Raw genomic sequence first — 16162 nt, forward strand, 5'->3', positions numbered from 1 at the left:
CGGTGTGGGGGATGCCAAGGAGAATGTAAACCCCACGCTCGGGTTTCTTCTCTTCATGTACTGACGGGGGTCCCACGTCAGGGATTTATGAGCAGCACATAAAGGATCTGCCTCTTGTCTGCAGCAGCTCCCAGGAGGCAGCAGGTTCTTCCCTTGTTCTCCTTCCCTTGTTATCTTTCCCAAGCTTCTCATTTCCCCAGTTTCTCATTTGACAGTGCTGGCAGAATGGACCCGTCACCTCCACCTTAAGGAGAGGTGGTCCTCCCCCAGCACCAGCAGTTCACCAGGGACTGAGCGAGTGCCTGGGATGCTGGAGCTGCTGCTAGACCAGGGCACGGTGGAATGCGGAGTGAAGCAGGAGCTCTGCAGCTGGGTTAGCCCTCCAGCAGGGATGGGAGCCGGGTTTGCCTGCAGCCAGGCTGCTTCTGTGGTTGTTCTGGAGGTGAGGGCACGCTTCCCCTGCACAAAGCTGTGGAACCCTGACATTATCATGGTGCTGGGGCGGCTCCTGGTGCCTTTCTGAAGGAGCGAGAGAGACTTTGGTGTGGCGTTAAAGCTGGGTTTGCCCAAGCCAGGTCTAGGGAGGCAGGCATGTTTCATCCTACCAGACGGGAAGGGTTGCTCTCTCTGTTATCTGCATTGCTCTGCGTGTTAAAGACAGGCCTCCCTGCCCTCATCTCATCCAGAGCATCTCCCTCTTCACTGCCCTCCTTCCCCGTGACCTCACCCTGCAGGCATCCTTCCGAGATGCACCGGGCTCCTTCCTTCGCCCTCATTTAATATCATTCTTCAGGCTGCTGTGGTACCCTCCATCTCGCTGCGAGCACAAAGCTGCTCTTTCTCCCATTCAGGCCTCGCTGGGGTTAGCATTTCAATTGACAATCGGGCCATTGATGTGCGCGCTGCCGGTGGGGTTTGCAGTAAATGCCAGGCAGAGGGACCAGTGGGGTTAGGCAGGCACTGGAAAGAGCCCTGTGTCCTCTGCAGCCTTGATTTTGGAGGCAGGGTGGCGGCAGGGCCATGCCTTCCACCTCCCAAGGGGGTGAGCCTTTCTTTGCAGTGCCAAAAGCAGCCTGGGACTTGCTAAGAGAGGCACATTCCCTTCTCTGGGACATAGTGTGGGTTGTTGGATGCTCTCTGCCTCATCATCTGGAGAGGGGCTTTGGACAAGGGCCTGTAGGGACAGGCCAAGGGGAATGGCTTGAACCTGCCCGAGGGGAGACTGAGCTGAGCTCTTAGGCAGAAGCTCTTCCCTGTGAGGGTGCTGAGGCGCTGGCACAGGGTGCCCAGAGAAGCTGTGGCTGCCCCATCCCTGGCAGTGCTCAAGGCCAGGTTGGACACAGGGGCTTGGAGCAAGCTGCTCCAGTGGAAGGGGTCCCTGCCCGTGGCAGGGGTTGGAGCTGGATGAGCTTTAAGGTCCCTTCAACCCAAACCAGGCTGGACTCCTGCAGATCAGGTTAAAACAGTGCTGGAGCCGCAAACACGCTTCTGGGTCCTGGCTAGCGGAGCTGTTTACTCGCAGTGATTCAGTGCTGTCCCTGGGGAGCTGCAGGGTAAATAATACATTGACGCCATCCAAATGATCGGTTTGGGCTTGTTTGTTGCTGGCTGTTTGGAGATAAATGTGCTCTTGCAGGTCGGTGTGAGCCGCGGTTCACAGTGCGGTGGAAAAGCCTCCAAATGAGACCGAAGGGAAAAGGAGCACGTGGGGCTGAGGTTTACAAAGGGGTGAGGTGCAGGAGGAGCAGCTCCAGGTGTAAATTATCCTGGATTAGCAGCAAATGGAGGGGCCGGGATTGAGGTCTGAAAACAGGAGCTAAGTTTGCCGAGGTTGGGACAGACCTGGTTGCGGTGCTGGGTTGTATTGGTGGTAGCCGGATGGTTGAAGGGCTGTAGGGGCTCCTGTGTGTGTGCCTGTTGGTTGGGTCAGGAGGGGGGTTTTGAGGGCTGGACAAGGAGATGAATCCTCCCTGGCAAGCACAGCCTGAGTCTGTGGCTGGTTTGTTCCTGGGCTACCTGCATGCCCGGTTGGCTTCCTGCTTGGAGGCAAAGGAATTGCATTGTCACTTGGCAAAGAGTGGGTGCCAGCTTCTCCAGCAGGCAAAGCGTATGCTCAGGAGTCCTTGGACAGGGGAGAGGCTGGGGCAAGTGGAGAGGTGAGCAGGAGCAGGCAGGGGCTCCCATCCCTAGCTGCTGGCTCCCAACTGCTGTATTCCCATCCCAGTGTGCAGGGGAAGGGCAGCCGGAGGTGGTGTGTTAGCGAGGAGCTGGAGGGCAGAGATGGTTTCTGTACCCTGGGACATCTTCACCCCTCTCTTTGCTGCCAAGGTGACTTGTGAAAGAGCAGCCCGTGGGGCTGGTAGGGTTTCCCATCCCAAGGCGGGGGCTGGCCGCATCCCCGCATAGCCAAGCCTTGCTGGAGTTTAACCCCGCAGGGATTGCAGGCCCACCAGCTTAGGGAAGTGGGGGGGAAAGGCACAGCTCAAGCAGGCATTCAGCACCCCAGTGACCTCTAATAAGTCTTGCTCACTCTTGGCTCCATGGCCTTGGCAGGACCGTGCGCAGCATCCTGCGAGCAGAGGGGGGCTGCTGGGCTCGGCAAAGATTGTCCTTTGCCATGAGCAGAGGGACACGTGCCACTGATTAATTGCCTGTCTGTGCAGGCAGCCAGCTCCCGAGGCACACACAGCCTTTGTCTGTCACTGGGAGCAGCGGCATTGCCAGCAGAGAGGCCCCCTCTTCTATGGGAGAGGGCGAAATGAAAGCGGAGCGCCCTGTCACACCAAGCAGGGGTCATCCCGAGCCCAGGCTTCTGCCCCTTGGAGGAGAAATCCCTCTTGTGTCATTGCTGCAAACTATGGCAGGGGACAGGGAAGCCTTTGAGCCCTGGAATGGGGACTCAAAGCTGCCCAGGGGTGGCTGCAGCATCCCGGAGAGTGCTGTGGGATCAGTGGATCCATGGACGAACAGCCAAAGCCTCGGGGAGGAGGCTCACAGCTGCGCCACGGGGCTGGCCTCCCACACCTGAGTTGGCAACGCAGAGGGAAAAGGAGGATGTTTTTAGGGAAGAGGAGCTGGAAAAGCTGGAAGGTGAAAGCGGAAGGAAGGAGGGGAAGGACAAGCGGTTCTTCCTCACAGCTGGGCCTGCAGAGCTTCCCATCTGCAGCAACCGGCTGTGACGTGGGTCCTGGGTCTTGCAGCTCACTTCTTGTTCACCTCTGGGGGTGGAGATGGAGTTGCAGCTTTCTGTGCATCCTCCCCCTGTCACTCGTGGTTCCAAACCCTGTCCATCCTTCCTGGCCCGTGGAGGGAGGGTGCTGACAGTGCAGCTGGAGGCTGGCGAGGAAAGGTGTGCTGCTCTGGGGCTGGGAGGAGGTGATGGGCATGGGGAGGTTGATCCCCATCTGCAAGGCATGGCAAATGCAAGAGGGTGCATGAGCCGCGTCAAGGAGATAGTTACTTGGAGGGGTTGCCAGAGGATGTGCAGAGAGGGGAGGGAGCCCTTTGTCTCCACGCTGGGAGGCAGGAGGCACCGGGCCATTAGAGCAGGTGGGAAGGGGCCGCTTCTAAGTCACTTTGAGCTTCTGCTCTCTATAGAGCTCCAACAGCAAAGTTTCCCTTTCTCCTCCTCCATCACCAGCCCTCCAGGGATGAGGCAGGGCTGCTCCATTGCTCCAGCTCTCCTGTCTCCTGGGGCCACGGGGACAATAGCTGAGCTGGGAGCCTGGGAGCTGCCTTTCCCTGCCTGCCTGGAGCCAGGCCAGGCATCCCTGCGGGGCCTCAGCCCTGCGTCCTTGTTTTCCTCATCACTCCCACCGAGGACATGGGGAGGGAGTGGATCAGCCTGAGCTGCCTGCAGATGCTGCCGTTGCCCTGACCAGCGTGTCCTCTGTGCTCTTGTAGGTGCAAAGGAGTATGTGTTCCCCAGGAGTGAGAAGTACCCAGTCTTCTATCATACAGAAAACACCTCGGCCATCTACATCGGGGGAGAGGGAAAGCTTTACTACTATGACTTTGCAACCTATGAGAACTACGTGGTAAGGATGCTCTGCTTGCAAGTTTGGCCCCAGAGCTCTATAACAAAGTGTCCAGCATCCATCTCACAGCCCAAACACTAGATACCTTGCTCAGGGCGTTTACCAGCAGTGAAGTCAGGCCTGGAAGGGTCTGGTCCCTGCCCCATCCATCCGGGAAGCCCCAGCATGGGCAGGATGAATGGCTGCAGCAAGAGAAGTCTCCTCTGCTAGCCATGGTGGGCTCTTCCCAGGCTGTGATCCTCCTGAGGTCTTTGGTGCCCAAGAGGGAGGATTCTTCCCATGAGGGACCCTTTCTTTAGCGTGAGCCGGGATGCTCAGGCTCATATCGCTGCCGGGAAGCTATATTCCCCACCCTTCCCATTCTTGGAAGGCAGGCTGCTTTTCCTCAAAAGCAGGAAGTTCTGGATCAGCTGGCAAGTTACTACAGCAGGGAACTGCCCCAGTTGGTTTCTCATGACCCCTTCTTGCCCTTCTCAGACAAGTCGGTTGCTGAACTTGGGACCCAGATGCTTCCCTTGTTTCTAGGAGCAGTGTGGTTCGCGTGTCCCATCCCTCGGATGCCACCACCCCCTACTGAGCACCCATTCGCTGCAGTGACAGATCCTCTCCCCAGATCCTTTGGCAAGCAGCCCAGCCTGGCTGCCAGTCATGCTGCTGCTTCTCCCCATCACCTCGAGGGCCTGAGAGATCCAGCCCAGCATCCCCGAGGGGTTTCATGTACCGAGGTGTGGGGAAGGACTGCCTTGCAGTGTCTGATGGCCCCACTGACGTGCTTGCCTTGGCTCTTGTGAAGAGGGTGACCAGCGTGTGGTGCCTGGGGCTGAGCCCACTGCAGTTGGCTTTTAAAGGGAAGGAATTCAAGCAGATCTCTTTCTCTCTTATCCCAGGAAGACTTCCCAGTGAAAAATGAAGGACAGTGCATGATGCCCGGGAGCTCGGTAGGTCCTGCCTGTGGTGGAACAGCAGATGGGTGAGGGCTGGAGGACTTGGGTTGGAGGGCTGCTTGGGAATGAGCTGTGTATGCTCCTCATGCACTCCCTTTGGGTGAAGACCTCCAGTGCCTGTGGAGCAGATCAGATGGGATGATACTGGTCTCCCCCTCTGGTTTTAAGACCCATGAAAGCACTAGGGGTGCAGTAGCAGTGCTGCTCATGCCTCTCTTCTTTCTCTTGCAGGAGGACAATAAGAATTACCTTACCTTAGTGGAGAAGTACGGAGATGGGATGTTAGTGTGTGGCACCGGTGCCTGCTCTCCCACCTGCTGGAACCTGGTATGTTGTGACCACCTCTGATGGCACCACAGAAAAGCCCTTGCTCTTTTGTTCTGTGCTATCTCCATCTGTAAGATGATGCCCTGATCCCCCTTCCAACATCTGCAATGCCCAAACACCATCTCCCTTGAGGAGCTCATCACAGCAGAGATCTGCACGTGCCACCTCCATGCTCAACTTGTCACAGCCCCCTAGTCCTCACCTCCTGCCCGCAGCAGGGGCTCTGCATGGCCCATTTGACGATAGGTCCTCCTCTCCTTTGGGCTGTGCCAGCCAAGGAGAGCTGCACCCCTCCTGCCCCAGGGGTGGATGTAGGCCCCTGGCTCCCCTGCCTTCCCTGTACTGATGACCCTCAGGGACTGTTTCTGTCCTTACCCAGACACAGAGGAAGGAGAGCACTCCATGGGATGGGAGAGGCATTGCTCCTTTCACCCCCGACTCGAATACCCTCGTCGTTGTTGATGGTAAGTGTGTCTGCTCATGTGTTATCAGTGCTGTGCCGGGAGGCTGGGCGCTCTGTACCAAACAGGGGCACCTCGGGGCTGCTCCAAGGACTTCGTCCCTCTGCTTTAGCTGGAGATCAGCCTTAGCCCTTCTTGCTTTGTCACATCGAAATGCACATCCTCCTAGGACAGAGCATAGAATCATAGAACGGTTTGGGTTGGGAAGGACCTTAAGATCATCCTGTTCCAACCCCTGCATGGCACAAGGTTGGTCATTCCTCTCCAGGGCATGAGGGTTGAGTCTCTGCAGGAGGGTAGAGTGCAGTGGAGACAGCAGGGAAGGAGGGTCCTGCAGTAGCTCCACTGCTCTGGGCCTGGCAGAGGAATGGGTGAGGATCATTCCCAAGGTAGAGCAAAACTGTGTCCCTCTGCTCTCTAAGGACAAGGGCTGTGGGAGTCCTGCCAGGACTCAGTGCTAGGCAGTGGGGCTGGGGTTCTCCGCCTGTATCCACCAGCTCTGTGAGTCCACGTGTCCAGAGAGTTCCCAGTTCTTTTCCTTCTCACAAGCCCCTCTGGAAACAGCCCGCTGCAATGAGCCTTCCTACCCACAGGTCACGACATCTACTCCACCATCAAGAAGAGCCAGCAGAACGGCAAGATACCGCGATTCCGCCGGGTGAGAGGGGGAGGAGAGCTCTACACAAGCGACACGGTGATGCAGAGTGAGTACAGGGGCCATGCTGGAGGCATGGGACCTGCCTCTCGCCCCTCCATGCAGATAGGTTGGGCTCTGTCAGCCTACATCTGGGGGCCCTAAGTACACAGCACAGCGTGGAGGGCAACGTCCTCTCTTGCTGCCAGGTCACCTCTTTGCTTCTAGGACCAAACAGCTGACAAGTGAGTGCCTCTTGCTCGGGGTGAGGAGATGGGGAAGTGGAGAGAAACGTGTGGCCAGTCCCCTGGCAGATGCTGGAAGGAAACGTGGTTGTGTAAAGCTGCCCATCAGCTGCTGTAATAGAAACAGGAAGAACAGCTTCCACTCCGGGCAGTGACTCTTTCCAAACCCCCAGCCAGGGCAAAACCTTGGAGCAGGAATATGTTGGGTGGGGAATAGGGAAAAAGGACCTCTGTCTGTTTCCATGAGCTCAGTGGGACACTGGGAAATGGGAGATTCCTGAACCCCTGGCCAAAGGAAAGAATCAAACCAGGGCAAAACAGAGCTTGCAGGATGAGGCAACCTAAGTACCAGCAAACAAACATAGAACTGGAGCCACGAGGCTGGTCCCCTGCTTACACAGAACTCCCTGCCATGCGGATGCCAGCTAATGATGCTCAGAGGGACCTGCTGCTGCTGGGGATGCCCTTTGTGGCGGTGGTGTATTAATAGGAAGAGCATGGCTGGGTTTTCCACAGCGGAACACAAACAAGAGTGCGGCCTGCTCCCACCAAGGGAGCTCCATGATGAGAGTTCTGCTGTGCAAGAAGGGAGAATGGGCTGAAACAAGAAGAGAGAGCGGATGAAAGGTGTTCAGGCCAAGGTTTTCTGATGGCTCCCTTCCGTTTACAGACCCCCAGTTTGTCAAGGCCACCACATTAAGGCACGAAGAGCCTCACCAGGACAAGATTTACTACTTCTTCCGTGAAGACAACCCGGATAAGAGTCCTGAGGCCCCTAGAAACATCTCTCGAGTGGCCCAGCTGTGTAAGGTACCACAGGAACAGAGCGTGGTGGGGAGGCAAGGATGCTGCAGGGGTGGCAAATAGACATGCCAGCTCACTTGGTGTTATGGGCACGTGATCTGGCCCCTTTGGCTCAGTTCTGTCCTGTGCCACAGAGTTCATGTGGGGTATGGCTGTACCCTTTGCCCTTCCCATCCTCTGGCTCCCATCTTGCCTACAGGAAAGATGTCTCACTGGGATGTTAGAGGGGTACGTGACTGTCACAGGGACCAGCATCAAGTGTACCTCTGGAGCACCCCTCAGTTACCCATCCAAGATGCTGGACGGGGGGGGCACTTTGTGTTCTTCTCTGCTAAACCCTGACTCCCTGCTTTTCCTCTCCCTCCAGGAAGATAAAGGGGGAACCGGTTCGCTCTCTGCTTCCAAGTGGACCACCTTCCTGAAGGCCAGCTTGATTTGTGTCGACCCAGTCACCAAGGGCAACTTCAACTGGTTGCAGGATGTCTTCTTTGTCCCTGCGAGTAACTGGAGGCACTCCAAGGTCTACGGGCTCTTCACAAACACCTGGTGAGGGTCTCTATGAAGCAGAGAGAAGTCCTGTCCCACAGCCCTTTAGTCTCCCTGGCAAGCATGTGGGTGCAAAACAACCAGAGAGGACATAGCAGCAGCACGATGCACAGAGCCATGCTCCAGCTGCAATGGGATGGCCAATGTCTCCTGACCCTCTCTCTTTGTCCCGTTGTCTTGCAGGGGAAGCTCTGCTGTTTGTGTCTATTCCTTTGGGGACATTGACAACGTGTTCCGCACCTCCAAACTCAAAGGCTACAACGGTCCCAACCCAGAGATCAAGCCTGGGCAGGTGAGTGAGGGATAGGAGCTGCCCAGATGAAGTGGGGAGGCCTCCCAAGAGCTGGTCCCTGCTCTGGCAGTGCAGGTGGGGGCACAGTCCCACCACTGAGCAGGCCGGGGAGGGCTGGGGCAGCGAGGAAGGTTGCAGGCACTGTGGGGAAGACCTCAGCTTTGTTCCCAGAGACAAAAGGAGTCTGGGTAAGGTCCGACACCTTCATAAAGAGCACAGGGAGATGGGCTCAGACCTGCCTCAGCAAATGGGTCTGTGAGCTCTGGTGGGTGAAGCTGGAGGATAGAATCACAGAATGGTTAGGGTTGGAAAGGACCTTAAAATCATCCAGTTCCAACCCCCTGCCACGGGCAGGGATGCTTCACCCTAGACCTTGAACACTGCCATGGATGGAGCATTTACCATTTCTCGGGGCACCCCGTGCCAGCGCCTCAGCACCCTCACAGGGAAGAGCTTAGATCCTTAGATCCAACCTGAACTTCCCCTGTTTCAGTTTGAACCCATCACCCCTTGTCCTGTCACTACAGTCCCTGATGAAGAGCCCCTCCCCAGCACCCCTGTAAGCCCCTTCAGACACTGGGAGCTGCTCTGAGGTCCCCACGTAGCTTCTCTTCTCCAGGCTGAACAGCCCCAATGTTCTCAGCTCTCTCCATACAGGAGGTGCTCCAGGCCCCTGAGCATCCTCATGGCCTCCTCTGGACTTGCTCCAACAGCTCCGTGTCTTTCTTATGCTGAAGGCACCAGAACTGCACACAGTGGGGTCTCACCAGAGCAGAGCAGAGGCGCGTGTTCTGCAGGGGCACCACGGGTAGGACTCCACCAGCCCTGACCCTGACGGTGCCTCTTGTCCCCTCCTGCCGCAGTGCGTTTCCTCTGGCCAGCACACCCCGAGTGAGACCTTCAAGATCGCTGACAGCCACCCGGAGGTGCAGGACCGGGTAGAGCCCCTCTCCCCCACCAAGAGCCCCCTGTTCCACAACAAGCATCGCTACCAGAAGATCGGGGTGCACGAGGTCTCGGCGGGCGACGAGCGCCGCTACAACGTGCTTTATCTGGCAACAGGTACTGGGAAGCTTTCCCTGTGGAGTTCCCTGGAGCTTGCTTTCCCCTCGAGGGCAAAGAATCCAAGGGCACCAGACAGGACCCCCAGTGCAGAGCGAAGCGAGGGGCTGTGTTCCCAGCTTGGCGTATGTTTGTCAAGCAGCAGAGAGCTGCCAAGTCCCAGCACAGCTCGGTACACACAGATTTGGCTGCATAGGCAAAGGCTGAAGGCAGCATCCCAGCATGTGGGATTTACCCACTTGGGCTGCTTCAAGCCTGTGGTAGGTCTCAGGCCAAGTGTTTTTAGGGCAAGGGAGGGGTAGCACAGCCCTCCCCACGTGTCAAGCAGAAATCCTTTGCGAAGGGACCCACTCCATCACCTCTTGCCCCTGCTTGCTCTAGTGCAGCAGCACGGGCTTCAGGTGAGGCCAGCACCTCTGCTTGGAGGCACAGCCAGCGCATCCCAGCTGCTGGTGGCCCCGGGGCAGCCGGGGATGCTGCAGAGCTGGGACAAGGCAATTCAGGTGCATGTGAATGGGATGGAGAGCAGAAGGCTGGTGAGCTGCCTGGGTTCACATGCAGTGCAGCTACTTACTGCATGGAAGGCACAGAGGTCCCTCTTGTGCCTCCCCGTCTCTGTGGGCTTGCTCCCTACAGCTCTGTCACCCCTTTTCCTGCTCTGTGCTGGGCTTTGTTCACTGACTCTTGTGGAGGGGTTTTCTGGGGCTTTTGTTTCCTAATCTGTGCTTAAAACAAATGCAGACAGCTCGCAGTAGGTGGCCTGGCTTGGATTAGGGCCCACACATGCTCCGGTTGGTTTGATCCTGCTGAAAGCTGTAGTTTGAATGCAGCTAATGCCTTGCAGAGCAGTCAGGAAGCCTGCTCCAAGGTGCAGGGCTTGGCTGCCCACCCTTGCTGCCAGGCATGGAGGCACCTGGGGGGCCCTAATCCCTGCCTGACCCGAGGTCACATCTTCCACCTCCCCTGCTTGGAGGTGAAGGGAGTGACTCCTTGGGAAGCGGAAGCCTTGCTAAAAGAGGGTAAACAATGAGATTCCTGAGCCGTGTTCCCTCAGGGTCTGCCTTCCCACCCCTCCACCAAGCTGACTTGTTTTCCTGACCCACCGGTTTGGAGTCATTTCACTGGGATGGGAGTCAGTTTAACCAGAAGAACAGAAAGGCAGAACTCCAAGTTTCAGCCTCGGGCAAGTGACGAGATGATGCTTGGGCAGGAATATCAAAGCAGAGGAGCTCGAGAGCTGCTGGGTTTTCATGCTGAGGCTGGTCAAAGCAAGCAGAGCCAGGCCCAAAGGGTGAGGAGAAATGGGCTCCTCGTGGCTGGGAGGATGACAGTGGTGACAAAGCTGTGCTGTGGGAAACAGGCAGAGTAAGCAGGCTCCTTCTCTGTCTTCTCTGGGGTAGAGAATCCAGTCAAGCCCTGCTCTGTGGCAGGGGAGTTGTCCGCCACAGAGAGGGCTGGAGGCAGTGCTGATTCTCTGCCTGCCTTCCCCACAGCCCCTCTGCCTTGCCTCTCTGCTCTCAGCATGCTCCATCAGGGCTCTCCCCTCTTTCTTTCCAGACAAAGGATCCATCCACAAGGTCGTGGAGCTGCCAGACGGGGTGCAGAACATCATGGAGCTCCAGGTCTTCCCGAAGAAGGACCCAATCCAGTCCATGATCCTGGACCACAAGAGGGTGAGTCTCTCTGTAGAAAGGTCGGGCTGTAGCTTTAAAAGCAGGCAGCAGGGGAGGCAGGGACAGAGGTTTAAGGACAGCCCATGGAGGTGAAGGAGCCTCGGAGTGGGTTGTGGGAGGTCCTGCTTTGCTAAGGCTGGGCTGCTGGCCCCAGTTCTGGGTGGTCAGTGGGCAGCAGAGCTTTCTGGGCACCTCCTCTCCTCCAGAGGCATGGGAAGAATGAGGCTGTTTGCTCCCAGGCCAAATCCTGCAGTTTCCCTCTCATTGTCCAGCCTTGGTGGTGGGTGAGCTGTGAAGCAGCGCTGGTGCTCCATCCCAGAGGTGACAACACTGCTATCACCTCATAGAGCAAACTTGGTTATCCACGGGGCTGGTGAGGGAAGGATGCTGCTGCCCCTCCCAGGTCAGGGACTGCATTCCCTGGAGACCTACCGGCCCACTGATGAAATCATGGGATCCCAGCCTGGTCTGGGTTGGAAGGCAAAACTCACCCAGTTCCAACCCCTGCCATAGGCAGGGACCCCTTCCACTGGAGCAGCTTGCTCCAAGCCCCTGTGTCCAACCTGGCCTTGAGCACTGCCAGGGATGGGGCAGCCACAGCTTCTCTGGGCACCCTGTGCCAGCGCCTCAGCACCCCTCTCACAGCCAAGCTGCAGGAGAAGTGCTGGACACCCAGGTGGCACCGGGATGAACCCCTCTGCTTTCCTCCCGCAGGCGATGCTGTACGTGGGCTCAACAGACAGAGTGCTGGAGGTGCCCATGGCCATGTGCAGGGTGTATCGCAACAACTGTGACAGCTGCCTGCTGGCCAGGGACCCGTACTGCGGCTGGCTCAACGGCTCCTGCCAGTCCGTGTACCTGAACCGGTGCGTGATGCCATCAGCTTCCTTCTGCTTGTTTCCCTGTGAGAAATACCCACACTCGGTATGCCCCTGCCTGGCACGTGGTTTTGAGGTCATCTTCCTACCACAGGGAGAGATGAGCCTGTGGTGTCCGTGCAGTAATAGCACACACACACGTCTGTGCTGTCCCGAAAGCCAGCCCTCCCGCAGCACCCTGCTCTGGAGGGGGAGAGGTCAGTGGGGTTTGAGCACCCAGCCCCTCTTTTGCTGGTAGAAACATGCACAGGTCTGCTGGTTGTGATGCTCTTCATTGTGGTGACTTGCTGGGTCTCACATTTGTCATTCATCACCCTCCTGAGTCGTGTGTTTGTGCCTACCCGGGTAACATCAGGTGTTTAAACACTTCTTCCTTACCTAATCCACTGCATCTTGTATGAGCAATTCCTTTCTTAGCCCTGAAATGATGCTTCCCTGATGTTAATGCTTGTTCCTGTCTCCTAGGGAGGTGCATCAGAACCTGAACCTGGACCCATGGCAGGGGAAGTGCCAGAAGGGGGACATTAAGGAAGGTATGTGAAGGGTTTGAGCTGTAGGCTGTGAATCCAGGGAGTGGTTTGGGGCAAGGGGACTGATTCTGAAGCTTTTGTTTGTTGTGCAAGGGGTCACAAGTCATTGCAGGGGAGCTGGGAATGACCATGCTGAAGCCAGGACACCTCCAAGCCTCCGCTTGGGGTTAACTGCTTGATAATGCATTTCTGAGCTGGGCGATGGGGCTGGTGTTTGCTGCTGTCCTGGGAGAAGAGACTTCAGGCGTGGGTCAGGCCCTGCTGTTGTCATTCAGTGGCTGTATGACTTGTCCCCATTGACCCAAGTGCTCTTCCCTCCAGGCCTGTGGGAGAATCCATGGTTCCATGTCTCATCCCCTTGTTCTCAATCTCTTCCAGCGGATGACTATCAGAACATCACAGTCGTCCCCTTCTCCCGTTACTACCTCAACTGCCCCATCGAGTCCCACTATGCCACCTACAACTGGTACCACAACAACAGCCTCATCAAGACGTGCAACACCACGCACCCCCAGCAGGACTGCTTCCACTTCATCCAGAACGTGAGCCACATCCACTACGGCCACTACGTCTGCATCTCGGAGGAGGACGGCTTCAAGCAGGCTCTGGTGAAGGAGCGCCTGGTCAACCAGCTCAGGTTCATGTCCCAGAAGGGCCAAGCCACCATGACCTTCGCCTCTTGGCTGCAGCTGCTCCTGATGGTCGTGTTGGTGGAGCTCTTCCACTGACCACGATGGGGCTGTGTTCCCACCGTCCTGGCTGCTGCTGCTGCTGCTCCTGCACTTGCTGTCTGCTCCTGGGGCGACTTCGTTTAGTCACTCCTTGGACGTTAATCTTTGCCTGTCCCCAGAGGGGTCTTGGGCAGCAGCCTCTCCACCTTTGGCTGTGGTGGAGGAGGCATGGTGAGGAAGATGGGACTGCAGGGCCAGCTGGAGCAGGGTTTGGGGACAGGGAGGGAAGGGAACAGGCGGGGGACGTTCACTGTACCCAGCAGCATGGTGTCAGCCTCCCCGCTGTGGACGTTCAGGGGACTCCTGCCTATGTGCATGCACTGATCCTCAGGGCACGATGACTCCTCTCTTTAGGAACGTGCATGTGATGAAGAAGAGGAGCCAGCCCTTGGCCTTTGGAACTGGTTGATCTATGCTTCACTCCAAGTGGGGACTGATGCCTCCCATTTTTTGTGGCTAATGTCTGTTAGGGTTGGAGGCAGCTGGAACACTCCCAGTGTCGCATGTGAATCCCCTTCTGGTCTGGAGACTTGGGCTCTGGAAAGGGTTGAGGTTTCATTTGATTTCTGTTTTGCAGCTGGCTTTGATGTGGAAGGGAGATTGGGAACTCGCACTGGAAACCTGCAGCGGCAGGCCCGGAGTGAGCATTTTGCATGGAAAAGCCTGGGAAGATGACTAGATTTGGGGTGTGGGGAAGGACAGACCGAAGGGGACAGGAAGGGAAGGTGGAAGCAGAGCCCAAACCAAACCCAGGAGGCCCTGGGGAGGAGTTTGAAACGCACAAATCCTCTGCAGGCAGCTTAAGGGCATTTCTGTGCGGGCAGCGGGCAGCGCCTGCTCCCTGCGCCTCTCCTATGGGAGAGGGACCGGGCTTCCTCAGGGATGGAGGCAGCAGGCGGCTGATCTCAGGGCGATGCTGATGGGCTCGGGGGTGCTGCCGCGGCTCCCCCACCGCCCCGAGCAGCTCTGCTTCTCTCCCTCACCATGAAGGGCCCAGGGGCTTTGCTTCCCTTGGGCTTTGAGGTCTCCAAGCAAGACTAAACTGTGAAAACCGGGATGTTCTCCCTTGCACCCGCGGGCAGTGGGGCGATCCCACACCTTGTCCAAACCTTCCCCAGCCTCGGGCTGTGCAGCGGGGGGGACACATCCTATCTAATGCTTCCAATAACCTCTCCCAGCGGCACAGCTCCTGCTTCGTGCCTGCTCAGGGACACTCAGGAGTGCCCGAGGGGTCTTTATGGCGAGGGGGAGAGATGCCCCGTGTCTCTCGTGACTGCAGACTGTGGAGAACGGGCCAGAGCTTCCTACTGCACTACATTTCCAAGATACAACCCCCCCCCCCCCGAATCTAGGATAGAGCTTCCTTACATCCCTTCTCAAAGCACTTTAACTTTGTGAACTAACAAATACCTATTTATTATCAACTGGTGATTACTGCACTTGTATAATTTTATAATACTCTAGAAAGTGGGGTCCAAATTAGAGAAGAGGGGAAAAAAAAACCACAAACAGCTACCAAAAAACAAACCAACAACCTTTCAGAGCTGTGACCAAAGTGAGAATGTGACCGCTCAAATAAAGAATGGAAAAAGAGCAGGAAGCAATGGGAAAGAGTGCTGTGTGTCTCACCGGGAGCAAGGGATGCTGCTCGGACCGGGGCTGGGGTCTCTCTTGTCCCCCTTCTATGCCCCAGCCCTGATGCAGAGGCTGCGCTGGTCCCTGATGTGCAGTGGGGTTGGAGCTGACAGCAGAAGCCTCCCGTGCCTGGTCTCTTCCGTAGCATGAGGTTTGGCAGAACAACCCTCTGCTGGCACCGGCAGCTTGAGGAGGAGGAGCAGCAAAGCTGCTGAAGCAGCTCAAGTGTGAGCTCCCTGCAGCCACCGCGGTGGGAGGAGGTGGGGAGCTCACCCTGGTGCCCAGGGGTTATCACAGAGCCACAGCCTGGTTTGGGTTGAAGGGGCCTTAGAGCTCCTCCAGCTCCAACCCCTGCCACAGGCAGGGACCCCTTCCACTGGAGCAGCTTGCTCCAAGCCCCTGTGTCCAACCTGGCCTTGAGCACTGCCAGGGATGGGGCAGCCACAGCTTCTCTGGGCACCCTGTGCCAGCGCCTCAGCACCCTCACAGGGAAGAGCTTCTGCCTAAGAGCTCAGCTCAGTCTCCCCTCGGGCAGGTTCAAGCCATTCCCCTTGGCCTGTCCCTACAGGCCCTTGTCCCAAGCCCCTCTCCAGGTTTCCTGCAGCCCCTTTAGGCACTGGAGCTGCTCTCAGGTCTCCCCTTCAGGAGCCTTCTCTTGTCCAGGCTGCCCCAGCCCAGCTCTCTCAGCCTGGCTCCAGGGCAGAGCTGCTCCAGCCCTCGCAGCAGCTCCGTGGCCTCCTCTGGCCTCGCTCCAGCAGCTCCACGTCCCTCTTGTGCTGCTGCCCCAGAGCCGGAGCAGGGCTGCAGGGGGGGTCTCTGCAGAGCGCAGCAGAGGGGCAGGATCCCCTCCCTTGGGTGCTGGATGCAGGCACTGGACAAGCAGAGCTCCAAAATCCCATGCACTGAACCGTTTCCTGCAGCCCTTGGGAAGAGCAAAGCAGAAGGGGTGGGAGCAGAGCACCGGGGCGATGCCGTGTCCCGTCCCCCCCCCCCCAGCTGCACTGACACCATTTTGGCTGCCCAGGTTCTGTTTTCTTGCCCTAAAAGCACGTTGTGAGGATGGGATCGAGTGCCCCTGGGGCAGCTCCCGGTAACAGAGAGGCCCCACAGATCCACAAAGGGGTGGCAGCATCATCCCCATTTCCCAGCCTTTGCCTGCGCATCCTCATCCTCGCTCCCTGGGAACAGCCAGGACAAAAGCCGGAGCCCGGTGCCGTATTTCCTGACAAAACCAGCAGAAGGAACGCTTGAGGCCGGGTTTATCCTGGGCTGCTGTTTCCCTGACCTCCAGCTGTTTCCTCGAAGCACAATGAGCCGCAGGCTGGGGTTTGCTGTGTGCTTCGGGGCCGCTTTGGGGGCATGG

At 57.4% G+C, this 16162-nt stretch overlaps 1 protein-coding gene across 2 annotated transcripts in view; it reads left to right on the forward strand.

Moving 5' to 3' along the window:
* The window catches only part of SEMA7A (semaphorin 7A (JohnMiltonHagen blood group)), a 31472-nt gene extending 16708 nt beyond the window's left edge, over window positions 1-14764 (forward strand). For both annotated transcript variants that reach the window (XM_065688988.1, XM_065688987.1), the window contains 13 exons: window positions 3904-4037; window positions 4925-4975; window positions 5213-5308; window positions 5688-5772; window positions 6363-6473; window positions 7319-7458; window positions 7820-7998; window positions 8182-8290; window positions 9154-9352; window positions 10910-11025; window positions 11740-11891; window positions 12369-12436; window positions 12812-14764. In XM_065688988.1, the coding sequence (XP_065545060.1) occupies window positions 4958-4975; window positions 5213-5308; window positions 5688-5772; window positions 6363-6473; window positions 7319-7458; window positions 7820-7998; window positions 8182-8290; window positions 9154-9352; window positions 10910-11025; window positions 11740-11891; window positions 12369-12436; window positions 12812-13161 (1623 nt within the window). In that variant the 5' untranslated portion in view covers window positions 3904-4037; window positions 4925-4957 and the 3' untranslated portion in view covers window positions 13162-14764. The remainder of the gene's footprint in view (window positions 1-3903; window positions 4038-4924; window positions 4976-5212; window positions 5309-5687; window positions 5773-6362; window positions 6474-7318; window positions 7459-7819; window positions 7999-8181; window positions 8291-9153; window positions 9353-10909; window positions 11026-11739; window positions 11892-12368; window positions 12437-12811) is intronic.
* Window positions 14765-16162: the final 1398 nt, after the last annotated feature.

The sequence above is a fragment of the Lathamus discolor genome, chromosome 8, assembly GCF_037157495.1.
Source record: "Lathamus discolor isolate bLatDis1 chromosome 8, bLatDis1.hap1, whole genome shotgun sequence".
NCBI lineage: Eukaryota > Metazoa > Chordata > Aves > Psittaciformes > Psittacidae > Lathamus > Lathamus discolor.